Below are 22517 nucleotides of genomic sequence, written 5' to 3'. Positions count from 1 at the left end.
ATGGCGATTACATCTACATCTTGAATTATCTACTAATAGTTCCTTAAATGTTCACTCCACTAATTCTCCATTGGCTGGCGAAGAATGTGGTTACCTTCTAATAAAAACCAATGCAATCCATGAAGTAACATTTATGGTGTTGCCTCAAAGACCACTCCAAGAATACGAGCGATGATCAATAATTATTTACCTTCATCTAGAAATATTTCAGTCAGGGATTTGAAACTTGGATGGCAATTTAATTCTTTTCTGCCTTCTAGAGGTATATATTTTCTCCATATGTGGATAAGCTTTTTGAGGATTCTTGAATAGAACTCTTCACTTTGGGCTGACCAGGCTGCCCCTTCTTTAATTACTTCTCAGCAGTCTGAAAGTGAGAGGTCGGGAGGATAAAGTGTCCCCAGAAGACCGACAATATGGCCTTGTTGGCAAACAGTTGAACCTTGGCTTTTTTGAGGTTTCTGAAGATGAATGTTTCCATTGTTTGCTGATGTTTTGTTTCCTGGTCATAGTGATATACCCAGCATTCATACATCATCACAACTTTGTCAATATGATCAAAAGTCTCTCTGCAAAGTTCCAAAAAAGAATTATGTGGAATACTCTTTTTTGTGGAGCTTTTGAGATTTCTTCGATCTCGGAACTCATCGAGTTGCTATGTAAGACATGCTCAAGAATCCGTGCATTATGATGCAAAGAAACCATTAGCTAATGTTTACTTCAGTTGTTATAAAATTAGTCGGACTGGCCATTCCACTTTAGTGATATTGGCAGGGTCTGTGGCTGAGGTAGGTCTTCCTTCTCTCGGGTCATCGTACATATTGCTTAGCCCACACCTGAAGTGTCTTCCAATTTTTCACAGTCTCATGATGGACAATCCACCGCACATTCACCTTTCATCTACTCATGAATTCATTTCGCTTTTTGCCATGTAAATGAAGACATTTTCTAACGGATTGGACCTCAACCTTCAGAATACCACCTCTCGATGTATTCATGGCTCTAGTTCAGTACCCAACCTAGAAAAACAAGTATCTACCACTTTCACAAAAAAAAACAAGTGACTTTTGACGTATTAGTATACTGCTAATAGTAACAGGTAGACTTATTTACAAAAGTTATGGAACCCGAAAGACATCAACACTGCGCAGTCGCATTAATTGGAATTTTTTATCACTGGAAAACAGTTGTCGATTTAAATGGGGTTAAGATCGTCCATAAAGTTCCAGCTTTCGTTTAAGATCTGCCTTTCCCGCTACAATATTTTTCTTTAGCAATGCCTAAAACGGCCGATTTCTTGTTAAATGACTCAGTGGCTGCGGTGGATGATAAATCAGCTGTGCTGTTGTATGGTTGCAAGAGAAAACTATGTCACTACCAGTAGCGTGGAGCGGGTAATCGAATACCAGCATGCACGCTTCAGTAGGGCGATGACATCAGCGGGTTGTAAGTTGGATAAATGCGTTTCCATTTTCACACCTTGTACGCTGTCGTGCATGCTTTCCAACCAACGGCTTAAAAAACGATGTTTTTTTAAGGCATTCGTTTCAAATAGAAAAGAACCAGTTTAATCTTTGAAAAAGAACCCTAAAAACAATTTCCGTTAGTCCAATTTTCAGTTTACTGTTGGGAAAAAAGTTGCAATGAAAAACTTGGCTGCTATAAAGAATAAATGAGAGTGGGAAAAAATTACAATTAGCAGCAACTGGTAAGAGCGTCAAGAAGACATGGAGAGAAGTCTGTGTCTTCTTGACGCTCATACCATTCTAATACAGTGTGAGTGACTCTGGTCCTACCTTCTGCCTCACATCAGAATCGAATTATCATTCCTCTGGATTGGAGAAGAGTCAGTGTATCGTCGATACATAAGGGCGTTTCTAAGACCGAAGTGGATAACTACAGATGGGTCGGTTTGAGTTCAGTAGTAGAGAAAATCATGGAGGTAATGATATAGTGCTATAAGAGGACATTTAGACATAAATGGAACTCTGAAGGGTACACAACAATTTTTAACTAACATGGTAGCCATTTTGACAATTACTCATGCTCTGGATTTAGAGAACAGTTTCGGCTTAGTTTATTTGGATTTTAACAAGGCATTTGACTCAGTTCCTCACGCAAACATAGCTGCAACGTTTGGGATTACTGGAAAGCTTCTAAGATGGATTGCAGGGTGACTGTGCAGGGCAGAAGGCAGAGGGTTGTGAGTAATTGATATTTCTCAGAGTGGTGTAAAGTTAGAAGTATAGTCTTCCAAGGGAGACCCCACTGTTATTGGGCCACTGTTTCTGATTTTCCTAAACATGGAAGAAGGCAAGAAGACTTGATGTCAAAATTTGAACAGTAGTTAATGATCATTACCAAGTACCACTTGTTCAGGATGACTTGAACATGCTCAAGAATGTCAGAAAAGTGGTATGTTTTAATGCAGCAAAATGAAAGGTCTTAGGAAAATAACTCCAAAATGAATTCATCCCCACTCCACAATTTAATCATCCCCACTTGGTGGGATGAAGAAAGAGATCTGGGAGTTACGATGCGGATATATGAAGTTTTCTGAGCAGTGAAAACAGGCAGCCAGGAAAGCACATGGTGTCCTATCGATGATTTATCGAACAATGTCCTGTAGAGATATGGAGGTCATAGTTCCAAAGTCCGTGGCTTCCTAATACTGATAATAATATCCCTCCTGGATTTTTGATCATCTGTCATTGATTAGTTTTCTTCAGATGGAGAATATCCTGGAATCCGCTTGCAAACCGGCCTTCAAGAGACTCCATTAGTGAATAGTCCAACCACTATATCGTTCAACAAAATCTCTAGGATTCTTTGGTGACATATGGCCAGTGCAGTGAACTACTCGGAGTGCATGAAGTCCTTTCTGAACTCAACTCAACTTGCAGTTATGTACCATTTTGCCGATATCCGATGCTCTGTAAATGTTTTTAGCACCCGTGTTTTTTGCTGACCTCTAGTGTCTTGGTGTGTGTGTGTGTGTGTGTGTGCGCCTCTTCCTATATTAATTACCTACACCTCGTTACCAAAAGTTCTTGTTGACTCTAAAGAAGGTATTTGGTGTTCCTAGAGACATTCTATTGATTTATTGGTGTTAGGATTTAAGATCATGCCTTTAGAATAACACTGTTGTAAAATATGCTGGGCTTCAGACTTTTCCATCACTCAACTCTGCTTATAGTGTATTTGACTGTTCTGGTTACGTATACTCCTTGGTCGACAGTAACACATGACTGATCAGCATTGAACTGTAACCTACATTCATCTCCACCTCTCTGTGGTCTTTTTATATTCTGTCAAGAACGTGTGCTACAGCTATCAAATCCAGCAATTCATTTCAAGTTGTCACATTAAATATATTTGAAGAAAGAAAGAAAGAAAGAAACGGAGAGTCTGTGAAATGATTGGATATTATAAAATACAGTGAGCTTAAACGTGCAGTAAAACCTTTCACTGAAAAAATTCATCTTCGAATATCAATTAAAGTTTCCAACCTTCAAATAGATGTACACTAACTTCTCAAATTATTCAGACACCCTGACATCCACTTAAGCAGATAAAGTAAATGTAAATTAGTCTCAGTAAGGGGTTTTGGATAAAATAAGGTAGGGGTTGTCTTTCCTCTATTGTCTTTGTAGACTAATTATAAATAATTGCCATTTTAACTTATCCATCGAAGAACAAAGTATTCCATTGTGTTCTTCGCTCTCTCCAGTTCGTTTCTCTTTACTAGTTAACCACTTCGGAGTCCAGCTTATTAAGAATCGTTGCTAGATGTTTAAATCCAATTATCGAACAGACAGAAAAATACGTTATCCGTTGCTCCCGGTCCATTAGATCTCAATGCTTTGATTATATGGCAAATTAAGAAAGACATTTTGAAATTGCTAATGGAACTTTCAGTGGGTTAATGTCACTTTCTTCCTGTAGGTGGTGCTGATGTCATCTCTGCTGCTACTGTTGCCACTTTCCCATGTCACTCATACCAATGCTGTCAGCGCTGGTAAGTACCTAAAAGGAGTGTTTATGTCTAGAAGTTGCTAAAAATAAATTCAATTATCTTTTGAAGCACCGACATGAGCAGAGGGTGGGAGAATCCTCGGAGATGAGAAGGTACATTGATTTCTGGAAGGTAGCGGTGGGGATTATTTGTTGTTTATTGAGTTAACTAAGGAAGAGTGAGTGAGGAGGATGACCCGTGTAGTGAAATTTCAGATTATGTACTGTAGTAATTTACAGTCTTCGTTCCTTTTTATTTTAAACATTTTTAGAGTATGTTTTGGAGGATATTTTGACAGGTTGGAAGGAAGTTCGTGTAGCTTTTTAAGTCATAATACACGTGTACATCCATATTATGAACATTGATTCGTTTCCATTGGATATTTTTATGTCTTTTTGCACAAGAAATAAATGAAGGCAGAAAGAAAAGAATTTTTTGCATAATTAAATCTGATATGGAGGAGCCTAAAGAAAGTTTTAGCTGTATGTGTAGGAATGTAGACAGAAAATAAGTTTTTCTCTCTACTTTCCTATACTGAGTTAAATTAGATTGAAATATAAATAGAAAACCTATTAAATTTAAATAAAGACAAAGGACACTGTATCCTATTTCTTTATGTAAGCCCGCTGGACAATAGGAACTGAAATATATGCAGTATACCGTATCCTACCAAAAGTATCAGAACAACATCGTGTTTGGAGAGAAACAAGTTTTAAGGAGCAATTTATGTGGACAATTCGGTGGACGAACCTATTGCCAATAGGTTCGTCCACCGGAACGAACCTATTGGCAATTCTCTAGAAGGCTTCCAGATCAGATCCGGTGTATGAGGTATGAGGTATATTGAGGGTCTAGCGGCTCCTGGGATTTCTCCCATCTCCGCGAATGTTCTATGTATCGGTGACAGTACCCTGTCAAAGCCAGAGATTTAGAAGTGTGTGGGTCATGAGTAGTGTTATATGTTGTGCCCATTGTTTATCCGGCTTATTGGCCGCCAGGCCCCTAACGGGACCAGACGTTGTCCATACCTCGCCACGTGGAGGCTAGCCGGGTGTTACCATTGAGTCAATTGTACTCTGGCAGGTCCTGCCACTTACTTTCCTGGGATTTTAGTGGCTAGGACCTAAAATAAAATTGGAACGACCGCGGTTGATTTTAAATCACTTACATTAAAGCACTAATATGGGGTTTGACGCTGAAAGCCTGTTTCTGAAGTGCCTAAAAGGTTGGGCGAAATTTTTTGGTGTATTTAAATTTGGACGTGTAGGGCTATACGCTGTGCAAGAAAAAGTGCTGGGAGGGGAGAATGAAGGCTGGTGGGTGAAATAGGAAGAAGAGGGTCGATAGGGTAGGTGACCCCCAATTTTTCAGTGAGGCATGCCCATGCCCCACCAGAGGGAAGAAATGGTGTGGCAGGGAAGAGAGGCGACAGCAAGCCGTCACCTCCCTCCCCTGCCGGGTGTGGGAGTAAAAGAATTGCACTGCACAAGAGAGTGCAGAGCATAGAGCCAATATGGCTCCGTTGAGGCAGCAACTTGGAGTTTCTCTATCTTCGTTGGTCTTCTCTGTCATTGGTAGCCATATTTTTCCTCAGCTATGAACACTTGTTGGTCTGTTAGCTATGGCTGTGGTTCTCTTCATCATGGGAAGATCCGCAGCTCCATGGGGTTATTCTTGCGATCGCTGGTTTTAGATGATTAGTAGTAAGCAGGTTCCTGGGCGAGGTTCTCCTTGAGTCCTCTCCACGCATGTTCTGTGTTTTTTTTTTTTTTTTCTTTTACCTTCTGTAGATGGCTATCAATGTTTTACGCCTACCAAATAGTTTTTGGGCATATTCCTTTAGCTCCCTGTATTCCTCAAGTGAGTCCAATAGATGTGATTCCAAGTTCTTGGGGAGGTAGTGTATTGCAGTGATCAGTCTGCACCTGAGGTCCTCATAATGGGTGCAATCATACATAATGTGCCCCCAGCACTCAAGCTCCCCACAGGCACATCTCGGATCCACCTCAATCCCCAGCGCTGCCAGCTTGGCTGTAAAGGCCCCGTGACCAGTCAATAAATAGGTGGTGTATAAGCCAGGTTGAAACCAAGTTGGGGGACTGGGGTACATCCTGTCGATGTTCGGAATGAATTTCCTGGTGATATTTCCCTTATTTGAGTTGGCCCAGCGCTCCTGCCAAACTTGCATCAGGTGTTTTTGCAGCCTTGTCTTTTCATTTTTTTGTGGTGCATTAACGTCCACAGTATAGCCATGGTATGTACAAGGTATTCCTTTCTCTATGTGGTAGTTCATTCCACTACGCATGATCTCTAAGTCAAGGGGAAGAGCTCCGGCCAAGACCTGCAGCGCGTGGGTACTGGTTGTCCTACAAGCACGTGTAACTGTCAGTAGGATTGTTCTTTGCGTTGCATCAAGGATGCGTCGGTTTACTACAGTTCCTGTTTTGGAAAACCATATTGCTGAGGCGTAAGTGATGATCGGTAGGAGGGTTGTTTTATAAAACAATGACAGGGTGCGTTGGTTTAACCCCCAGTCCCGCTTGACGATCCTAGCCACCAATCCAGAGTATCTTTTGATTTTGGCTCTGATATAAGTTAGATGGTGTTTAAAAGTAAGATTACCATCCAGTATAACTCCTAAATATTTTAGATCCGGTGTATAATCTTGCTGCCTCTACTCTGCTCTGGAGGAGGGAATTGTCCAGGCCACAAAGTGAAGGAACTGGGTTATTCTTGCCGTGTGTACGCCATATTCAAAAATTTAATTACTTCATACAACATGTCCCCCACCCTTTTCTTACCATTGAAAATATGAATAGTGAAGATAACAGAACAAACTTATCTGCGAAGAGATCTAAACCTCCCAAAACTTCCTCGTTCATTTTACAAATATATGTGGTCTCAGTTCTAATCTCAATGACGTCCATTTCCATTTCCAGTCTGCCAAACCCCATGTACTTTTTCTGGCAGAATCTCAGTTATCGGTTGATTCGACTACTGCTCACCTCAGTTGCCCAAATTATTCGCTGTATGATTCCTTTCGCCTCAAAGGTGGTGCTTGTGCATATGTCCGTTCTGATATTCCCTGTCAGAGACTTGGTAATTTGGAATCTCCTGTTTTCGATCTCCTCCGACTTAAAATCTCTCCACCTCATTGTGTCAAATTCATCTGTTGCCTCTACCGTTCTCCCAACTCCACTAATCACTTGGAACTCTCTGACTTCTTTTCTTTGTAACTCGACTTTCTCCATTCCAACTTTCCTAACAATCAGGTAATTTTCCTTGGCAATTTTAATATTCACAACTGCAGCTGACAATGGACCGAGCTGGTCGAGATGCTCCGGCCTTCCCAATTACTAATGATCTTGCACAGATTGGCCACTTACCAGATAATCCGAACCATGCTACAAACACGCTTCATCTTTTTCTCACAAACAACCCTTCTAAGTAAACGGTTGAGGTGAGTGGTCCTCTAGGCACCTCAGATCGCAATTTGGTGATTGTCTCTTCTCCAATGGAGCCTTTCTTTCGTGGTCTTTGTAAACCTCGTGTTGTTTGCCATTATTCTATTTTGGATCATCCCATTTTGTATTACAAGAATGCCAAATGGGATGATCTCCGAGATTTCTTCTCTTCTTTTCCTTGTGGTTATTAATCAGTCAAAAGTAAATTTTTAACAGGCTAAGAGTAGAAAACTCGCTTCTTAGAATGCTCGACTACCATTTAGTAGTCGAGCATTCTGGTCTCTTGCCAAAGTTATTGGATGCAACTTTTGCTAATCTCTATTCACAAATCTCAAAACCAGATGGTCTATTGCCATTTCAGTCAAAGATAAAGCTGACCTGCTAGCATCTTACTTTTCTTCTAGCTCGAGTATTGATGATCTTGGCAAACCACCTCCTACGATTCTCAGTACACTGTGTTTAATACCTCCTGTGGTCTTCCGTCAAAAGGATGTCAGAAGGATTTTGAACAATATTGATTCTAAGCTTCAGGTCCTGGTGGTATTTCTCCACTTGTTCTCAAAACCTCTGCTCCTGAATTTACTCCTGTTCTGTGTCGCCTTTTTTAAATTTTCTTATTCCAAAAGTATTTTCCCTTCTGCTTGGAAATTTGCTCATATACAGCCTGTTCCTAAAAAAAGATGAGAAATCCCTCCTATCCAGTTATCGTCCCATTGTATTTACTTCCACTCTTTATACAGTAATGGAGAAATCAATTAACCTCCAACTCTTAAACTATCTAGAAACCCTCCATCTGATCAACGATCGCCAGTATAGATTGTGCCAGGGTTGATCCACTGGTGATATTCTGACTTATGTACAAATTCAATGGAAAAGTTTGGTGAAACTCTAGCAGTTGCTCTTGACATTTCAAAGGCATTTGGTCGTGTTTGGCATAAAAGTCTTCTAAATAAGCTTCCATTTTATGGTTCGAGAACTGCCTTTTGTAATTGGATATTCAGTTTTCTCTCTGACTGTTCACTGCGGGTGATGGTACACCAGTGTGCAAAATTTAAGGACCAGTCAGGTTTTCACCTGTAGCTTCTCATAGGAGTGGCCTGGATATGGGAGAAGTATACCAAAGGAACCTCGTGAGGTACAAAAATGATGAAGGAAACAACACCGACACAACAACGGAAACAAAATGGTATAGAGGGACTTTATTCAAAAATGGCAACATGGCACTATCTGCCATGATACAGATGCATCACTGCCAAAGAGGGAACAAAGGAAAGAGGTGGTCCTCAGTAGGAGATATGGCCACCCCAAATGTCGATGCAGGGTTTGCACTGCCTGTCCATACTTAGAACAATGTTGTTGATAAGTTCTTGCGGTAACATCGTCCATTTCTCTGTCAGCGCCATCTTCAGCTGGTGAACATTTTCTGGTGGGTGTGGACGTGCCGCTAGGCGTCTTCCCAGAGTGTCCCATATGTGTTCGATGGGATTTAGATTGCTGGAACGGCAGGCCAATCCATACGAATAATGTCCTCACTTTCCAAAAGCATATCAACAGCTGCAGTGCGATGGAGTGTGGCGTTATCATCCATAAACACGAACTCGGGGCCAATGACACCTCGGAACAGACGCACATGGGGGAGGATTACCTCAGTACAGTAGCATGCACCGGTTAAAGTACCGTCTTCCAGTATCTAGAGTTGCGTACGTCCATCCAAGATAACGCCTTCCCAGACGAGAACACCTCGACCGCCATATCGATCCTTTTCAGTGATGTTTGCGGGGTGATACCGTGTGCCAACCTCTCGCCAGATTAGCTGACGTCCAGAATCGCTGCTGAGACTCAATGTACTCTCATCAGTAAAGAGTACCTTAAGTAAAGATTTTGTGGTTGTAACCTTTAGAAATATCGTTGGTCCTTAAGTTTTGCACACCAGTATAGATGGCTGTTTGTCTTCTAACTTCTCCACTAATTCTGGTGTTCCTGGTTTCTTTCTCCCACTCTTTTCCCCTTGTATATTAATGTCCTTCCATTGACTGGAAATCCTATCCATAGCTTTGCTGATAATAGCACATTGCATTCCACCTTCCAGTTTGAGAAACCTTGCCCTGATGAAACAGCTTTAACTTCTGGAATATCCACTACCAACCTTTAAATGCTGATCTCCAGGTAATTCTCCGGTAGGGCAAAAACAACTTAGTTGATTTCAATCTTCTAAAACTCAGTCCTGTCTTATATCTCGCAAAAATGATTCTTCTGCTCTTATGTTTATCTTCAATGACACTCCGATTTCTAGGCAAGATTATATATCTCTATTGCGGAGATTATCCTGAGTTGTAATCTCTCTTGGCACAAGCACATTACAAATATTGCTTCCTCTGCATCTAAAAAAACTGGGTTTTCTCTTTCGTTCTTGCGTTACTCTTCTTCCTAGCAGCTTTTCACTCTGTACAAATCGCAAATCCGCCCTGCCATGGAATATTGTTCCCACATCTAGGGCGGTGCCCCCAAAACCTCTCTCTGGCTTCTTGATTCCATTCAGAAGAGGGCAGTTAGGTTAATTAATGACTCCTCTCTAACAGAGTCGCTCCACTCTCGGTCTCATAGAGGTTCTGTTTCTGCTGAATGCCTTTTCTAAAGATACTTCCATGGGCACTGTTCTTCTGCATTGGCTTCTATAATTCCAAAGCAGTCCGAACATGTGCCGCAAGCAGTCAACATCCTTTTACTGTCCAACTTCAACCACACAGAGCCAACTTTTCATCTTCCTCGTTTATTCATTCAACTTCCATTTTCTAGAACAACCTTCCTTCATACGTATTTCCTGAAAATTACTTGTCTACAGAAACTCAAGTCAACAAGTATCTTCTTTCATCTTCTGAACCTACAGCCCATGCCCAGTACTAAGTACTATAGGTTACAATACCTCTCGTATTTTGGGGGTTTTCACTAAAAAAAAAAAGTTACTTTATTGTTAGACCTAGCAGAAAAAATCCATTTTTCTATTCCTGCCATTGATGAACTGTACTCTAGTGACGTTCAATAGCTAGAAATATATCTCTAACAATTCAACCGCACGTGCGTTATCTGTAGACACTCTAGACATATCAAGTAAAACTACGCCGTGATGTCCCCAGTGAACGAACATTGGCCAGCTACAAATAAACCGGAAACAGCAAACCACAGATATTATTTGGACAATAAAACGAAGATCGATTTTCTGTCCAGGATTTCATTCTATTGTGACTTCTAATATCTGGTAGTCGGTGGGTACTTTTAATAACCCTGTTAATCGACTGAGACACCACAAAAAAACAGCCATGGTGAAATTATAATCGATTGAGCTCTTCCATTTGTTTTTTGGACTATTTAACTCAAAGATAACTGGCAATCTATGTAACTCCATCCATTGGTTAATGAGCATCGTAGTAATTATGGTTGGTAACTTAACACCGAGTTCATCATAAAGTCCCCTTTTTTAATTGCAGTGGTAGAGAAAAATTGGGAAAGGGGACAATATGCTTTGCAAGACATCATAACGGGTGTGTCTGATACAAGCATTTAAAAAACTGGTAGTTAATGATGTCCAAAATTTAATTTTTTGAATTTATAATTGGTTCAACGTAAAAGTTATTCTATTTGGTAAATGATGGAGATATTTTCCAACTTTTCCCTAAACTAAAAACCTTTGTGTGAGTAAAATTAATTATTTCTTGATTAAAAGTACTTATTATTACTTAAAAATCTCATGTTTCCGAGCAACTTTAATTTCTAAATAATTGGCTGTTGCTATAGAAATTAAACAGTTTTGTTTTAAAGAAACTCTGATGGATTCAGTGGCCACAAGAGAGGATATTAATTGTAATTATCTGTTCCACGAACATATTTTTAACTTTGGATCACTTTTACCTGTTAAGCTACTCGTTTATGATGGAGGGACTTTGTCTGCAAAGATGATAAACATGTTGATGTTTGTCAGGTTAGCATCTGATTCAAAAACAGCTCTTTGGAAAGGCCAAATGATAACAAATGTTGATCAAAGGCCCCTTTGAGGTTTCATGTCGTGTGGAATTGCTAACTACACGGATATTTTAATTATCCATCGTAGGATCGTTTTACTAGCAGGGGAAAGATGATTGAGAACCATCGCTGTGTAATTAAAGATGGGTGCTTAAAGCGAAGTACTCGCGAATTGAAAATGATCTATAGAACCTTGACGTCTGACTCTTCCATTGGAAAAATAAGTAATTTATAATTAAACGTGAAGCACGTGCATGCCTTTCTCCCCCCTCTCTCTCTCTCTAATGAAGTACATTTTTCAAAACAAACCTAAAATTATTCAGAGAATTATCGGATTATCTGAGATACTTTTCGCAAGTTGGAAACGCTCCATAATCGGCCACTGTGTCGTTGCTATGGAAACAGCGGAAAAGTGTCACGGGTTTTCTTAATGATTGTTTGGTGAGTGAGCATAGACCTTTCCCCAATGAGTTTCGGGTCTGTCAGGCAAACAGTTTTTCCATTTCAGCACGTCTTACTAAGAAAACACAATCCACTTAAGTTCATGTTTTCAGAGAGCCATGTCATGACCAAATGAACACGATGCCCATGTAGGGGAACATAAGCCAACAAGAGGTTGTGTACTTTAACCTTCTGGCTCCTTTATCGAGTCTTCGCTACTCGTAAGCTTCAGCTCGATCTTAGTAGGACCATTGTGTACAAATCATTCCAGATTCAAATATAATTATCAAAAATAAATGTATAAAGAACAAAATTGAAAGTACTAGAGTGAATTTTAAACGCTTGGCACTTTTTAAACAGAAATTCTCCTTGCAGTTGAAAACACAGGAATCTTGTTCACTCTAAACCACGAAAGGCAGGTTTACATCATTAATCGTCTGTTGTTGTTGTTGTTATTGAGTTTTAGGAGAATTAGTGACTAAGGCCATATTGCTTCGTATATGCTCTCTTTAAATTGCATGTGTTCTGAGGTCGGTTTTCTGTTTGCTGGACGAAAAACTAACTCAGCCACTTTGTGAAAAAGACCCAAAGAAATTCCTCTCATCATCGATGGGACTCAAACCCAGGTCTTTTCCGCCCAGTGTGGGGAGGACGGCGATTCTACCAATTGTACTACCCACGAGGGCCTTTGAGTAGTATTGCCAATGTTTTTGTTAACTTAGTGTGTATAGTTGGTTGGAGTACGTAGTGTACATACTTTGAGTGGTATGCAAATACTTTGGTAACGTAGTTTGCATGCTTTGAGCGAATTTTGTGTTAAGGTCACACATTAGGACTTTCGTGACCTAGTTAGGATGTTGCGTCTGACTGCGACTTACATAAGGAAACGCGTTTGATGCTCTCCTGTGTAGCCAAAAAAAAAACGATCCTTCCGCGCTTTGTCCTTGTGTTACTTCCCGTGGATGTCATCCATCAGTCGATCTTTCCCAAAGAAAGCTCCGCAAGCACACGTTTCAATCTGAAGAAAGACGATGTGCCAACAGAGCGGAACTGCAAAGTCTGGAGATCCCTAAGAACTAGATGGCATTGATACAGACTTTAGGACGTAATCAACTGATAACCAGATAATCTAATATTAGAATCACATACAAGTATAAGAGCAAAATGTATACTGTTATGTTAAACTTATAGATTTTCCTAATTTTTCAGTGCCTTCCGTGCTTGTGTGTGAACAGGCGCGGAAGGCATCTGTGCTTGTGGAGATACAGGCGCGGAACATCACACCCCCATTTAAGACTGACTATTTCCAACCCGAGTGGAAAGACTGTCTCGGATTCGACTTGACTCCTAATCTGTCGAAATGGGTGCCAAGGTTTCTTTTGGTTGCTTTGAATTAAAGGACAAAACCGCTAAGGTTATGAGGTGTCTCCAAATTCTGTGTGTTCTGTATGGTAATTTTTCAGACCTTACCCCAGACTAACTTACTCCGCTAAAGTGCGAAATAAGACCATAAGAGTCCTCTTTTAGACGGCGCTTGAACCTTAGTCTTTTCAGTGTGCTGTGCTGCAAAGGTGGGTGCGAGAATCCAAGTCTACTAACAAGGAGGTTTTTTTTTTATGTAAACCCCAAATACGAGAGGGATTAGAACCTACAGTACTTAGTAGCGTGCTTAGGTTGGAGGTTGAGAAGACGAAAGGAGATATTTGTTGACATTGTACTTGAACTTCTGCAGATTGTAATTTTCAGGAAATACGTATGAAGGAAGGTTGTTCCAGAAAATGGCAGTTGAATGAATAAATGAGGAAGATGAAAAGTTGGTTCTGTGGGTTTGACGTTGGACAGTAAATGGATGTTGGCTGGTGGCGGCACGTGTTCCGACCGTTTTGAAAGAGAGAGCAGGACTTATAGAAGCCAATTCAGAAGAACAGTGCCCATGGAAGTATCTGTAGAAGAGGCATGCAGCAGAAACAGTACGTCTATGAGACAGCGAGTGGAGAGACTGTGTTAGAGATGAATCATTAATTAACCTAACTGCCCTCTTCTGAATGGAATCAAGAAGCCTGAGAGAGGTTTTGGGGGCACCACCCCAGATGTGGGAACAATATTCCATGTCAGGGCGGATTTGCAATTTATACAGAGTGAGCAGATGTTTGGAAGAAAAGTAACGCCGAGAGCGAAAGAGAAAACCAAGTTTTTTAGATGCAGAGGAAGAAATATTTGTAATGTGCTTGTGCCAAGAGAGATTAGAAGTATGGGTAAGCTCCAAAAGAGATATATCATTTTGCATAGAAATCGGAGTGTCACTAAAGATAAGCATAGGAGCAGAAGAATGCTTTTTGCGAGATATAAGACAAGACTGAGTTTTAGAAGGGTTGAAATCAACTAAGTTGTCTTTGCCCCAGTGGAGAATTACCTGAAGATCGGCATTTAAGGAATTGGCAGCAGATTTTTGAGAAGTTGAAGCTGATTGAGCAGGACAATGTTTCTCAAAATGGAAAGTGGAATGCAATGTGCTATCATCAGCAAAACTATGGATAGGATTTCCAGTCAATGGAAGAAAGTCATTAATATACAAGAGGAAAAGAGTGGGGGAACTGACCTTTGGGGACACCGGCATTAGTAGAGAAGTTAGAAGACACAGAGCCATCTACCATCACCCTCAGTGAGCGATCAGAGAGAAAACTGGATAACCAATTACTAAAAACAGTTGGCAAACCATAAGATGGAAGCTTGTTTAGAAGACCTTTATGCCAAAGACGATCGAAAGCCTTTGAGATGTCAAGAGCAACTGCTTGTGTTTCACCGAACTTTTCCATTGAATTAGTCCATAAATGGGTAACATACGGCAGAATATCACCAGTGGATCGACACTGACGGAATCCATACTGGCGATCGTTGATGAGACGGAAGGTTTCTAGGTAGTTTAAAATTTGGCTGTTAATTGATTTCTCCATTACTTTAGAAAGAGTAGAAGTAATTGCAATGGGACGATAATTGGATGGGAGAGATTTGTCACCCTTTTTAGGAACTGGCTGGATATGAGCAAATTTCCAAGTGAAGGAAAAACACCTTTGGAATAAGAAAGTGAAAAAGACGGCAAAAAATAGAGTAAGTTCAGGAGCATAGGTTTTGAGAACAAGTGGAGAAATACAATCGGGAACTGGAGCTTTCTTAGCACCGATCGAGATTCCTCAAAATCCTTCTAACTTCCTTTTGACGGAAGACCACAGGAGGCATTGAATGGAGCGTGTTGGAAATGGTGGGAGGTGGTTTACCAAGATCATTAATACATGAGTTGGAAGGAAAATGGGATGTAGCAGGTCAGCTTTATCCTTGGCTGAAGTGACTACAGAACCATCTAGTTTGGACAGAGGTGGGAGTAGAGATGGGCAAAAGTTGCGACTAATAGCTTTGGCAAGAGACCAAAATGCTCGGCTACCATGATCGGGCAAAAAGCAAGTTTTCTACTCTTAGCCTGTTCAAACTCTAGTTTGGACTGATTAATAACTGCTTTACAATTGTTGCGAGCTTTGGTGTACACAGAAAATGAAACTGGAGAATTAGAAACAAGCCAATTACGATATGCAACATTCTTCTCTTGAGCAGCCTTAGCACATTTATTGGAAAACGAAGGTTTATTTAAAGGACGAGATTTTAAAGTGGAGTTTAGGATAAAGGATTCCATTCCTGCAAGAATAATTACACCGACACGATCTGAGCAAACGTTGACATCAGAAGTTTTGAAACAGTAATCCGACCAAGGAAAAGAAATCTCGCAGGTCATCCCATTTTACATTCTTGTGATGCCAAACAACACGAGGTTGGGAATAGCCATCGGAAAAGAGACAATCACTAAGTTGTGATCTGAAGTGCCTAAAGGACCTCTCACTTCGACCGTGTACTTAGAAGGGTTGTTTGTGACAAAACGATCAAGCGTATTGGCTGTATGATTTAGGATTGTCCGGTATTCTTGTAGGTAAATGAACAATCTGTGTAAGGTCATTAGTAATTGGAAAAGCCTCAGCATCTCGTTAAGCTGGGTCGGTGTGACTAGAAAACGGAAGCTAGTTGGAGTTGTGAACATTAAATTCACCAAGGAAAATTACCTCACTGTTAGGAAAGTTGGACTGGAGAAAGTCAAGTTGCAAAGAGAGGAAGTCAAAGAGCTCCAAGTGATTAGTGGAGTTGGGAGAACGGTAGAGACAACAGATAAATTTGACACAATGAGGTAGAGAGATTTTAAGCCAGAGAAGATCAAAGAGAGGAGATTCCAAATTGCCAAGTCTCTGACAGGAAATATCAGAACGGACATATGCACAAGTACCATCTTTGAGGCGAAAGGCATCATACAGCGAATAATTTGGGCATCTGAGACGAGCAGTAGTTGAATCAACCGATAACTGAGATTCTGTCAGAAAAAGTACATGGGGTTTAGCAGACTGCAAGTGGAAACGGACATCGTTGAGATTAGAATTGAGACCACGTATATTTGTGAAATGAATTAGGAAGTGCTTGGGAGGTTTAGATCTTTTCGCAGATAAGCTTGCTCTATTAGTTTGACAATTCATGGTGTATTCAATAGTAAGAAAAAGTGGGTGGGACATGCTGTATGAAGTAATGAAATTTTTGAATATGGTGTATACGTGGTAAAAATATACCCAGATCCTTGACATAACGTGGCCTCGACAATGCTCCCCGCATACACACTGCTCGGACTCCCTCCAGTCACTATCTGGCAGAGTAGAGGTAGCAAGATTATACACTAGCTGATCCGGAAGCCTCCTAGAGAGTTACCAATAGGTCCGGTCCGGTGTACTAACTAGCCGGTCTGCGAACACCGTTTTAGAGCTGTACCCTCGAAATATTGGATCTCGCCACGATGTTCATCATAACCTCAAAAGTCATCAATCATAATGCATGATTGAAGAAGTTAAACGAAGTAGCAGTATATACACTACATGACCTGTTCATTAGGAACAGAACGTTGCTCAATGCTATTCATAATAATCAATTTCCTCAGCATTATTACGTCACACAGCTCATTGTTATGTAATACAGCTCACTTTCACTGCATTGTTACGTCTACCATTCACAGCGACTAACATGTTACTTCACGTTAATTGCGGACAGACAGAAGATATCGAAAAAAAAATGAGAGCAGACATTAGCATAACTTATAAAGGAAATCTGTGTAGCCAATCCCACTTTAAATCTATTTCTAATAACAATTGATCATGGAAGCTAATAAACGGTGGGGGAACATTGCCATCAATTAGCAACGCTCTCATGTATAAACTCCAAGCTATTTAAACATGTTACACAGCTTCTATCGCCATTACTGCCACATTTCAGGTTTCGCTAATTACTTTTCATGTCACCACAAAATCTTGATGAAGTTTGGGTGTTGTAATTGAAGTGAGAACACAAGTACAGTCGATTCGAAGTTTCTCCCCGCTGACCCATCTAGGTTGCTCAGTCGCCATAGCAACAAATTGGATATTTATGTTAGCCATTGGAGAAATTGTAAATTTTAGATTTTTATATCATTTGTCTCTTATGGTAAAGCCTAACTGCTACCGGAATATTTCATGTTGGATACAACCCAGCCTTTAAAGAGAATCGTTTATCTTAGGACAAATTTAAGGCTTGCAAGTTGGCAGTGATAGATTATAATATGTATTAATGGTCGACGAAACCGGATTCTATGGACCAAGGCAATAAACAATCCAGGAAATGTATTCAGTGAGGAGAGGCTACTTAAGGAAAAGTAGAAAAAACAGTAAAAGCAGTGAGGTGTTAGGCATCTCACGGTAATCGATTTAGGGACCAAAATATCCCCAGTAAGGAGACGACGAATTCATGGAGGTTATAAAAACGAATTCATTCCATTATGCATGTATAAGCAAGGCACTACTCAACAAGATTTTGCATCTTTAGAAAACTGGAAAGACTATCAATAATTCTAGCCAAATCTGGCCTTGAGCAAGCTCACCAACCTACGCTAATTATGGTACTCCTTGCCTTTACACTGCAGTCAAAAAAAAAAGAAGAAAAAAAACGACAAGCTAAGTGAATTTGCGTTTGTTTTTTAAAAGATGAACTCGGGCTTTGGATTCACGAAAGATACGGAATGTAAGTTGGGTGTATAAATGGCTATAGATTATTTTCCAACACTTCTACCATCGCCGCGGTAGTGCAGTGGATATAATCGCCATCGTCCCCAACACCGGATGGAAAAGATCCGAGTTGGAATCCCGTCAATAATGCCAGGAATTTTTGTGGTATATTTTCACAATAGCTGAGTTAGTTGGACTCAGCTGAGGGTACATGGTCTAGATGAGTTAGTTGGTCTTAGATATAGCTGAGTGAGATATTCATATATAGCTGAATAGCTGAGTTAGTTGGTCTCAGACGATGCTACGAGGTCTAGGTTTCCCCTGTGGGAGAGTCGTTTTTTTTGTCCATCAAAAAAGCAAACTGACCGAAGAATACACGCAATTATGGACACAATATATTGACACCTCGCACCCTTAGTCACTTTGGTGCTTAACACAAACACCTAACCTAACCAACCCTTCTCTAAAAGAATCACAGAGGTAATAATTTTCATTCCGCATTCTAGTTTCTATAATCAGAATGGGATTGCTTTGCTTCTTATCCGAAGAGATCCTATTCAAAAGTACGTATTTGAGCGAAATGCGACTGATTCTCACGATGCCCCTGTGTCCAACATTGAAAAAGCATTTTGCAATGCTTAATAAGTAGTCTGATTATATTTGGAGCCCTAGTGGGTAGCACAGTTGGTATAATCGCCATCCTCCCCACACCTGGAAAACACCTGAGTTCGACTCCCGTCGATGACGTGAGGAATTTTTATGGGCCTTTTTCGCAACTTGGCTGTGTTAATCTGTCTCATGCGATGGTAGCATGGTTTTTGCTCCCAGAAAATCGGGTTTTTCTCCAGCAAAACAGAAAACCGACCTCAGAACACACGCAATTTATAGACAGTATACACGGAGCAATATGGTCTCAGTTGCTGATACTTCTAAAAACCACACAACAACAACAACAATATTTGGAGGAGTCATCACGATGTCTTTTCTACATCTAGAATAATGATTTCGCTTTTCTTCCTAACTAACAAGACATACTAAAGTATATCTCAATTGTCCCACAAAAACCAAGACATTTCCTGTTATTAAAGATGTAGATTAAGGACTTTATTACGAATATTCAGTGGAAATTATCTCGGAAGTTCAAGCCTTCGTGTTCAAGCCTACTTGTACATTTCGCTGCTTTTTGCAACTCTTCAGATGGGGTCGCTTAAACCAACCCCACAAACTCGGATACTGACATCCTTTTAAGCCACTCGTGCTGGACTCTCAAAAGATTGTAAGGGCAGTTCCCAAATCTTCTAAATAGTAACGAAATACTCTTAGAAAAAGCTTTTTCTATCTTTACAATGGACAGAAGATTCAAAATGAGGAGATTTCGCTAATTTTACTTCCAACAAACTCCTTGTATTTCTCTTCAAAATTTTGAACAAATTGAAAGTATTTCTATCAAATTCGCTGCATATCTTCCGTTCTTTGCTCTCATCTACTTTCCATGACCTGTAGATATATTTGTTCCCAACCCCCTTGGGAAAGCGTTGACTGATATGGAGTATCTATTTGATGAAGGCATATCAAACTTAATGTCTAAGTTTGCAGATGATAAAAAGTTTTGCAGGATTGTTAATGACAGTAATCAGGGTATGCTACTGCAACAAGATCTACAAAAATTAGGGAAGATGGGCTGAGAAGGTACTGCGTATGGACAGTAGTAATCCCAGAATAGCACACTTGTGACACCACACTCAAAACTATCGAGACCTGAGAATAAATATACAGTCCGACAGGAAGTTCTCTGAGCAGTGCAGACAGGTTGCTAGGAGGTATCGTATCATTCTCTCAATAACATATAGGAATATTGCAGCAGGGATAATGGTTAGGGTGTATCTTGAGTACTGCATACAGTCCGGAAGCCTCATTTTAGGAAAGATGTGGATTGTTGAAATGGGTGCAGAGAAGGGTAACAAGATTAGGGAAGGGCACAAAAGGCTAGAGTTCGCATCAGCGACTTAGGCCATATTACGTGGTAGGTATGTTTGTAAATTGCATGTGTTCTGTGGTCGATTAGCTGTTTGTTGGACGAAAAATCAGAGTATCCGGGAGAAAAAACTATGCTACCATCTACCATCGTCTGAGACCGACTAACTCAGCCACGTTGTGAAAAAGGCTCATAAAAATTCTTCACGTCATCGACGGGATTATAATTCAAATTAATCTTTCATTAATTTATCTTAGAGAACTATAAAGTCAGTACGTTTCTCAATCCAATTAGCAAAGGGAACTTTTTGTTAGGTACTTTTCATCCATCTCAGATAATCGGAATAAGTCTATCAATGGTAAGGTTGACTTTGCGGCCAACAAACAATGAATCTTAATCTTCCTTTATTATGAGAAACCGCGCGGGTAACACAGTTGGTAGTTGCTGGTGTACGGTTTTAGGTGCATCTGCAACTCAGGTCATATTGCGCAGTATATAATATGTCTGTGAATGCGTGTGTTCTGTGGTCGATTTTCTGTTAGGTGGATGAAAAACCCGAGTTTCTGGGCGAAAAAAACAGACTACCCTTGCCTAAGACCGACTAACTCAGCCATACAGTTGGTGGAATTGCCATCCTCCCCTACCCTGGTTGGAAAAGACCTGAGTTCGAGTTTCGTCACTAACGTGAGGAATTTTTATGGGACTTTTTCACAGTGTGTCTGAGTTAGTCGGTCTCAGGCGATGATAGCATGGTTTTTTCTCCCGGAAACTTGGATTTTTTGTCCAGCAAACAAAAAGACCATAGAACACGCAATTTACAGACAGTATATACGGAGAAATATGGCTTTACTCGTTGATGCTCCTAAACCCTGCAACATCAACAAAAACAAGTCCTCTCTTATTTTTTATCCTTATCGACATCTTTGACAAATTAAATCATCTTGTAACTCAAGTTCTCATCTATGCAGATGACCTAAACGTTTCTATGCAATCAACTCTATTAATGATGCCGCTCTCTTTCAGAATGCTAGTTTCTTTTGTTGAGTGGAACTCTAATGGACTGAATTATTCTCCACAAAATAAAGATCTTCCTGCATTACCTTTGCCAGTCCCAGAAAGAGAAAAAAATCGTGCAACTTAAATAACTACATTGAAAAATCAAATCTAGTTAGTCTAATTTATACACAATCTTTATTTATTAAAAGGAATCTATAGGCTTCGCAATCCAAAAAGTCCAATTCTGTTGAGTTAATGAATTTATTCTCTGTGGTCTTCTATAAAAAAAAACTAATCGATAACTATGCTTGAATCCATCATTTAAAATCAATGTATTTAGCATTAAAACAAAAGCATGATTTCATATATTCTGGCAGGGGAGTGTACCCATGCATTCTCGTTTGCACTCTCCTTTTTTCTGCTGCTTGTTTTCTGATGCAATTTGCTCATTGATTACTTAAAAAAAACCTGCATCACTTAGTTTTTTTTGCTTCTAACGATCCAATGATGCGGAAGATCAGATACAGAAATAATATTCTCTTTGTTCAGCGTTGTGACAAGGATAACTACCATCAAATCAATTTTAATTCAGACGGCCATAATTTTGTATTAATGGCTGACAATTTTCTCTAATGTCGGTATTTTATTAACTTCCTAAACACTGTTAAATCTATCTCATTAATTAGGGACTCTCAGTCCCCTAAAAAGCTTTTCATCTTACTGATGCATATCCGTTTCCGCATGTTAGGAGTGTTCAAAGTGGGGCTGAAATTGCTGCTTCCAACAAACCGGGAAATGCTCTCCATTGTGTACAGTGATGACTACATTAACATGGACAAAACAGTTTTGTCCCAATTGATTCCGTATCAGCTGGTTCAAAACTGATAGCGCATCATTACAATGAGTCTCACCATACCGCTCAAAATAAATCACCTCGGAGGATAACAGAATAAGGTATAATTATCTGTCACAGTAAGGTGTACGCATTTAGCATCTGCGAATTCGGGGAAATGGCCCAATTAAGGGAAGGCTGAAAATGAGAAATGATAGAGGATTAGGAAATAAACGAAGCAGAGAGGAAACATCGGCGAGAGAGATGGAAAAACTAGCAACTCTGCAGTATGGATGCCGTCCAGGGAAAACAGAAGTCCCATTACAAATAAGAGTAAAAATTAAGTGGTGCTCTCTGCCATTCTAATGGGACCCATTAGCGATACACATTTAAGAGGCTTACAAATTGAGAGAAGAATGTCACAAGGATTACAAATAGATAAACAGAGGTAGCACATAACCCCAGGGTAGGGAAAAGGCTGAATAAATGAGCATAGCATATACATTATACTCCAAAAAGTAACTGGACAAATTTGTCACAATGTAGGAAGAGCGAGTTTGTACACAATGTCAATTTAGCCATGGGATTCATTGTTCTAGGACCAATGGTCCAACTTCAAACCATTATAAACTACCCAGATGATACAACACATCTTCCAAAC

At 40.1% G+C, this 22517-nt stretch overlaps 1 protein-coding gene across 2 annotated transcripts in view; it reads left to right on the top strand.

The window, feature by feature from the left end:
- Positions 1–22517, top strand: part of LOC150083704 (suppressor of lurcher protein 1-like) — a 363928-nt gene that overhangs the window by 76528 nt on the left and 264883 nt on the right. The window contains exon 2 of one of the 2 annotated variants that reach the window (XM_090378136.1): positions 3946–4018. The exons of the other annotated variant lie outside the window; for it this stretch is intronic. Within the exon in view, the coding sequence (XP_090234262.1) occupies positions 3946–4018 (73 nt within the window). The remainder of the gene's footprint in view (positions 1–3945; positions 4019–22517) is intronic. 2 annotated transcript variants of the gene reach the window in all.

The sequence above is a fragment of the Mastigoproctus giganteus genome, chromosome 7 (genome assembly GCF_048544385.1).
Source record: "Mastigoproctus giganteus isolate SK-2022 chromosome 7, ASM4854438v1, whole genome shotgun sequence".
NCBI classification, from domain to species: domain Eukaryota; kingdom Metazoa; phylum Arthropoda; class Arachnida; order Uropygi; family Thelyphonidae; genus Mastigoproctus; species Mastigoproctus giganteus.
This window is presented reverse-complemented; position numbering and strand designations above follow the sequence as displayed.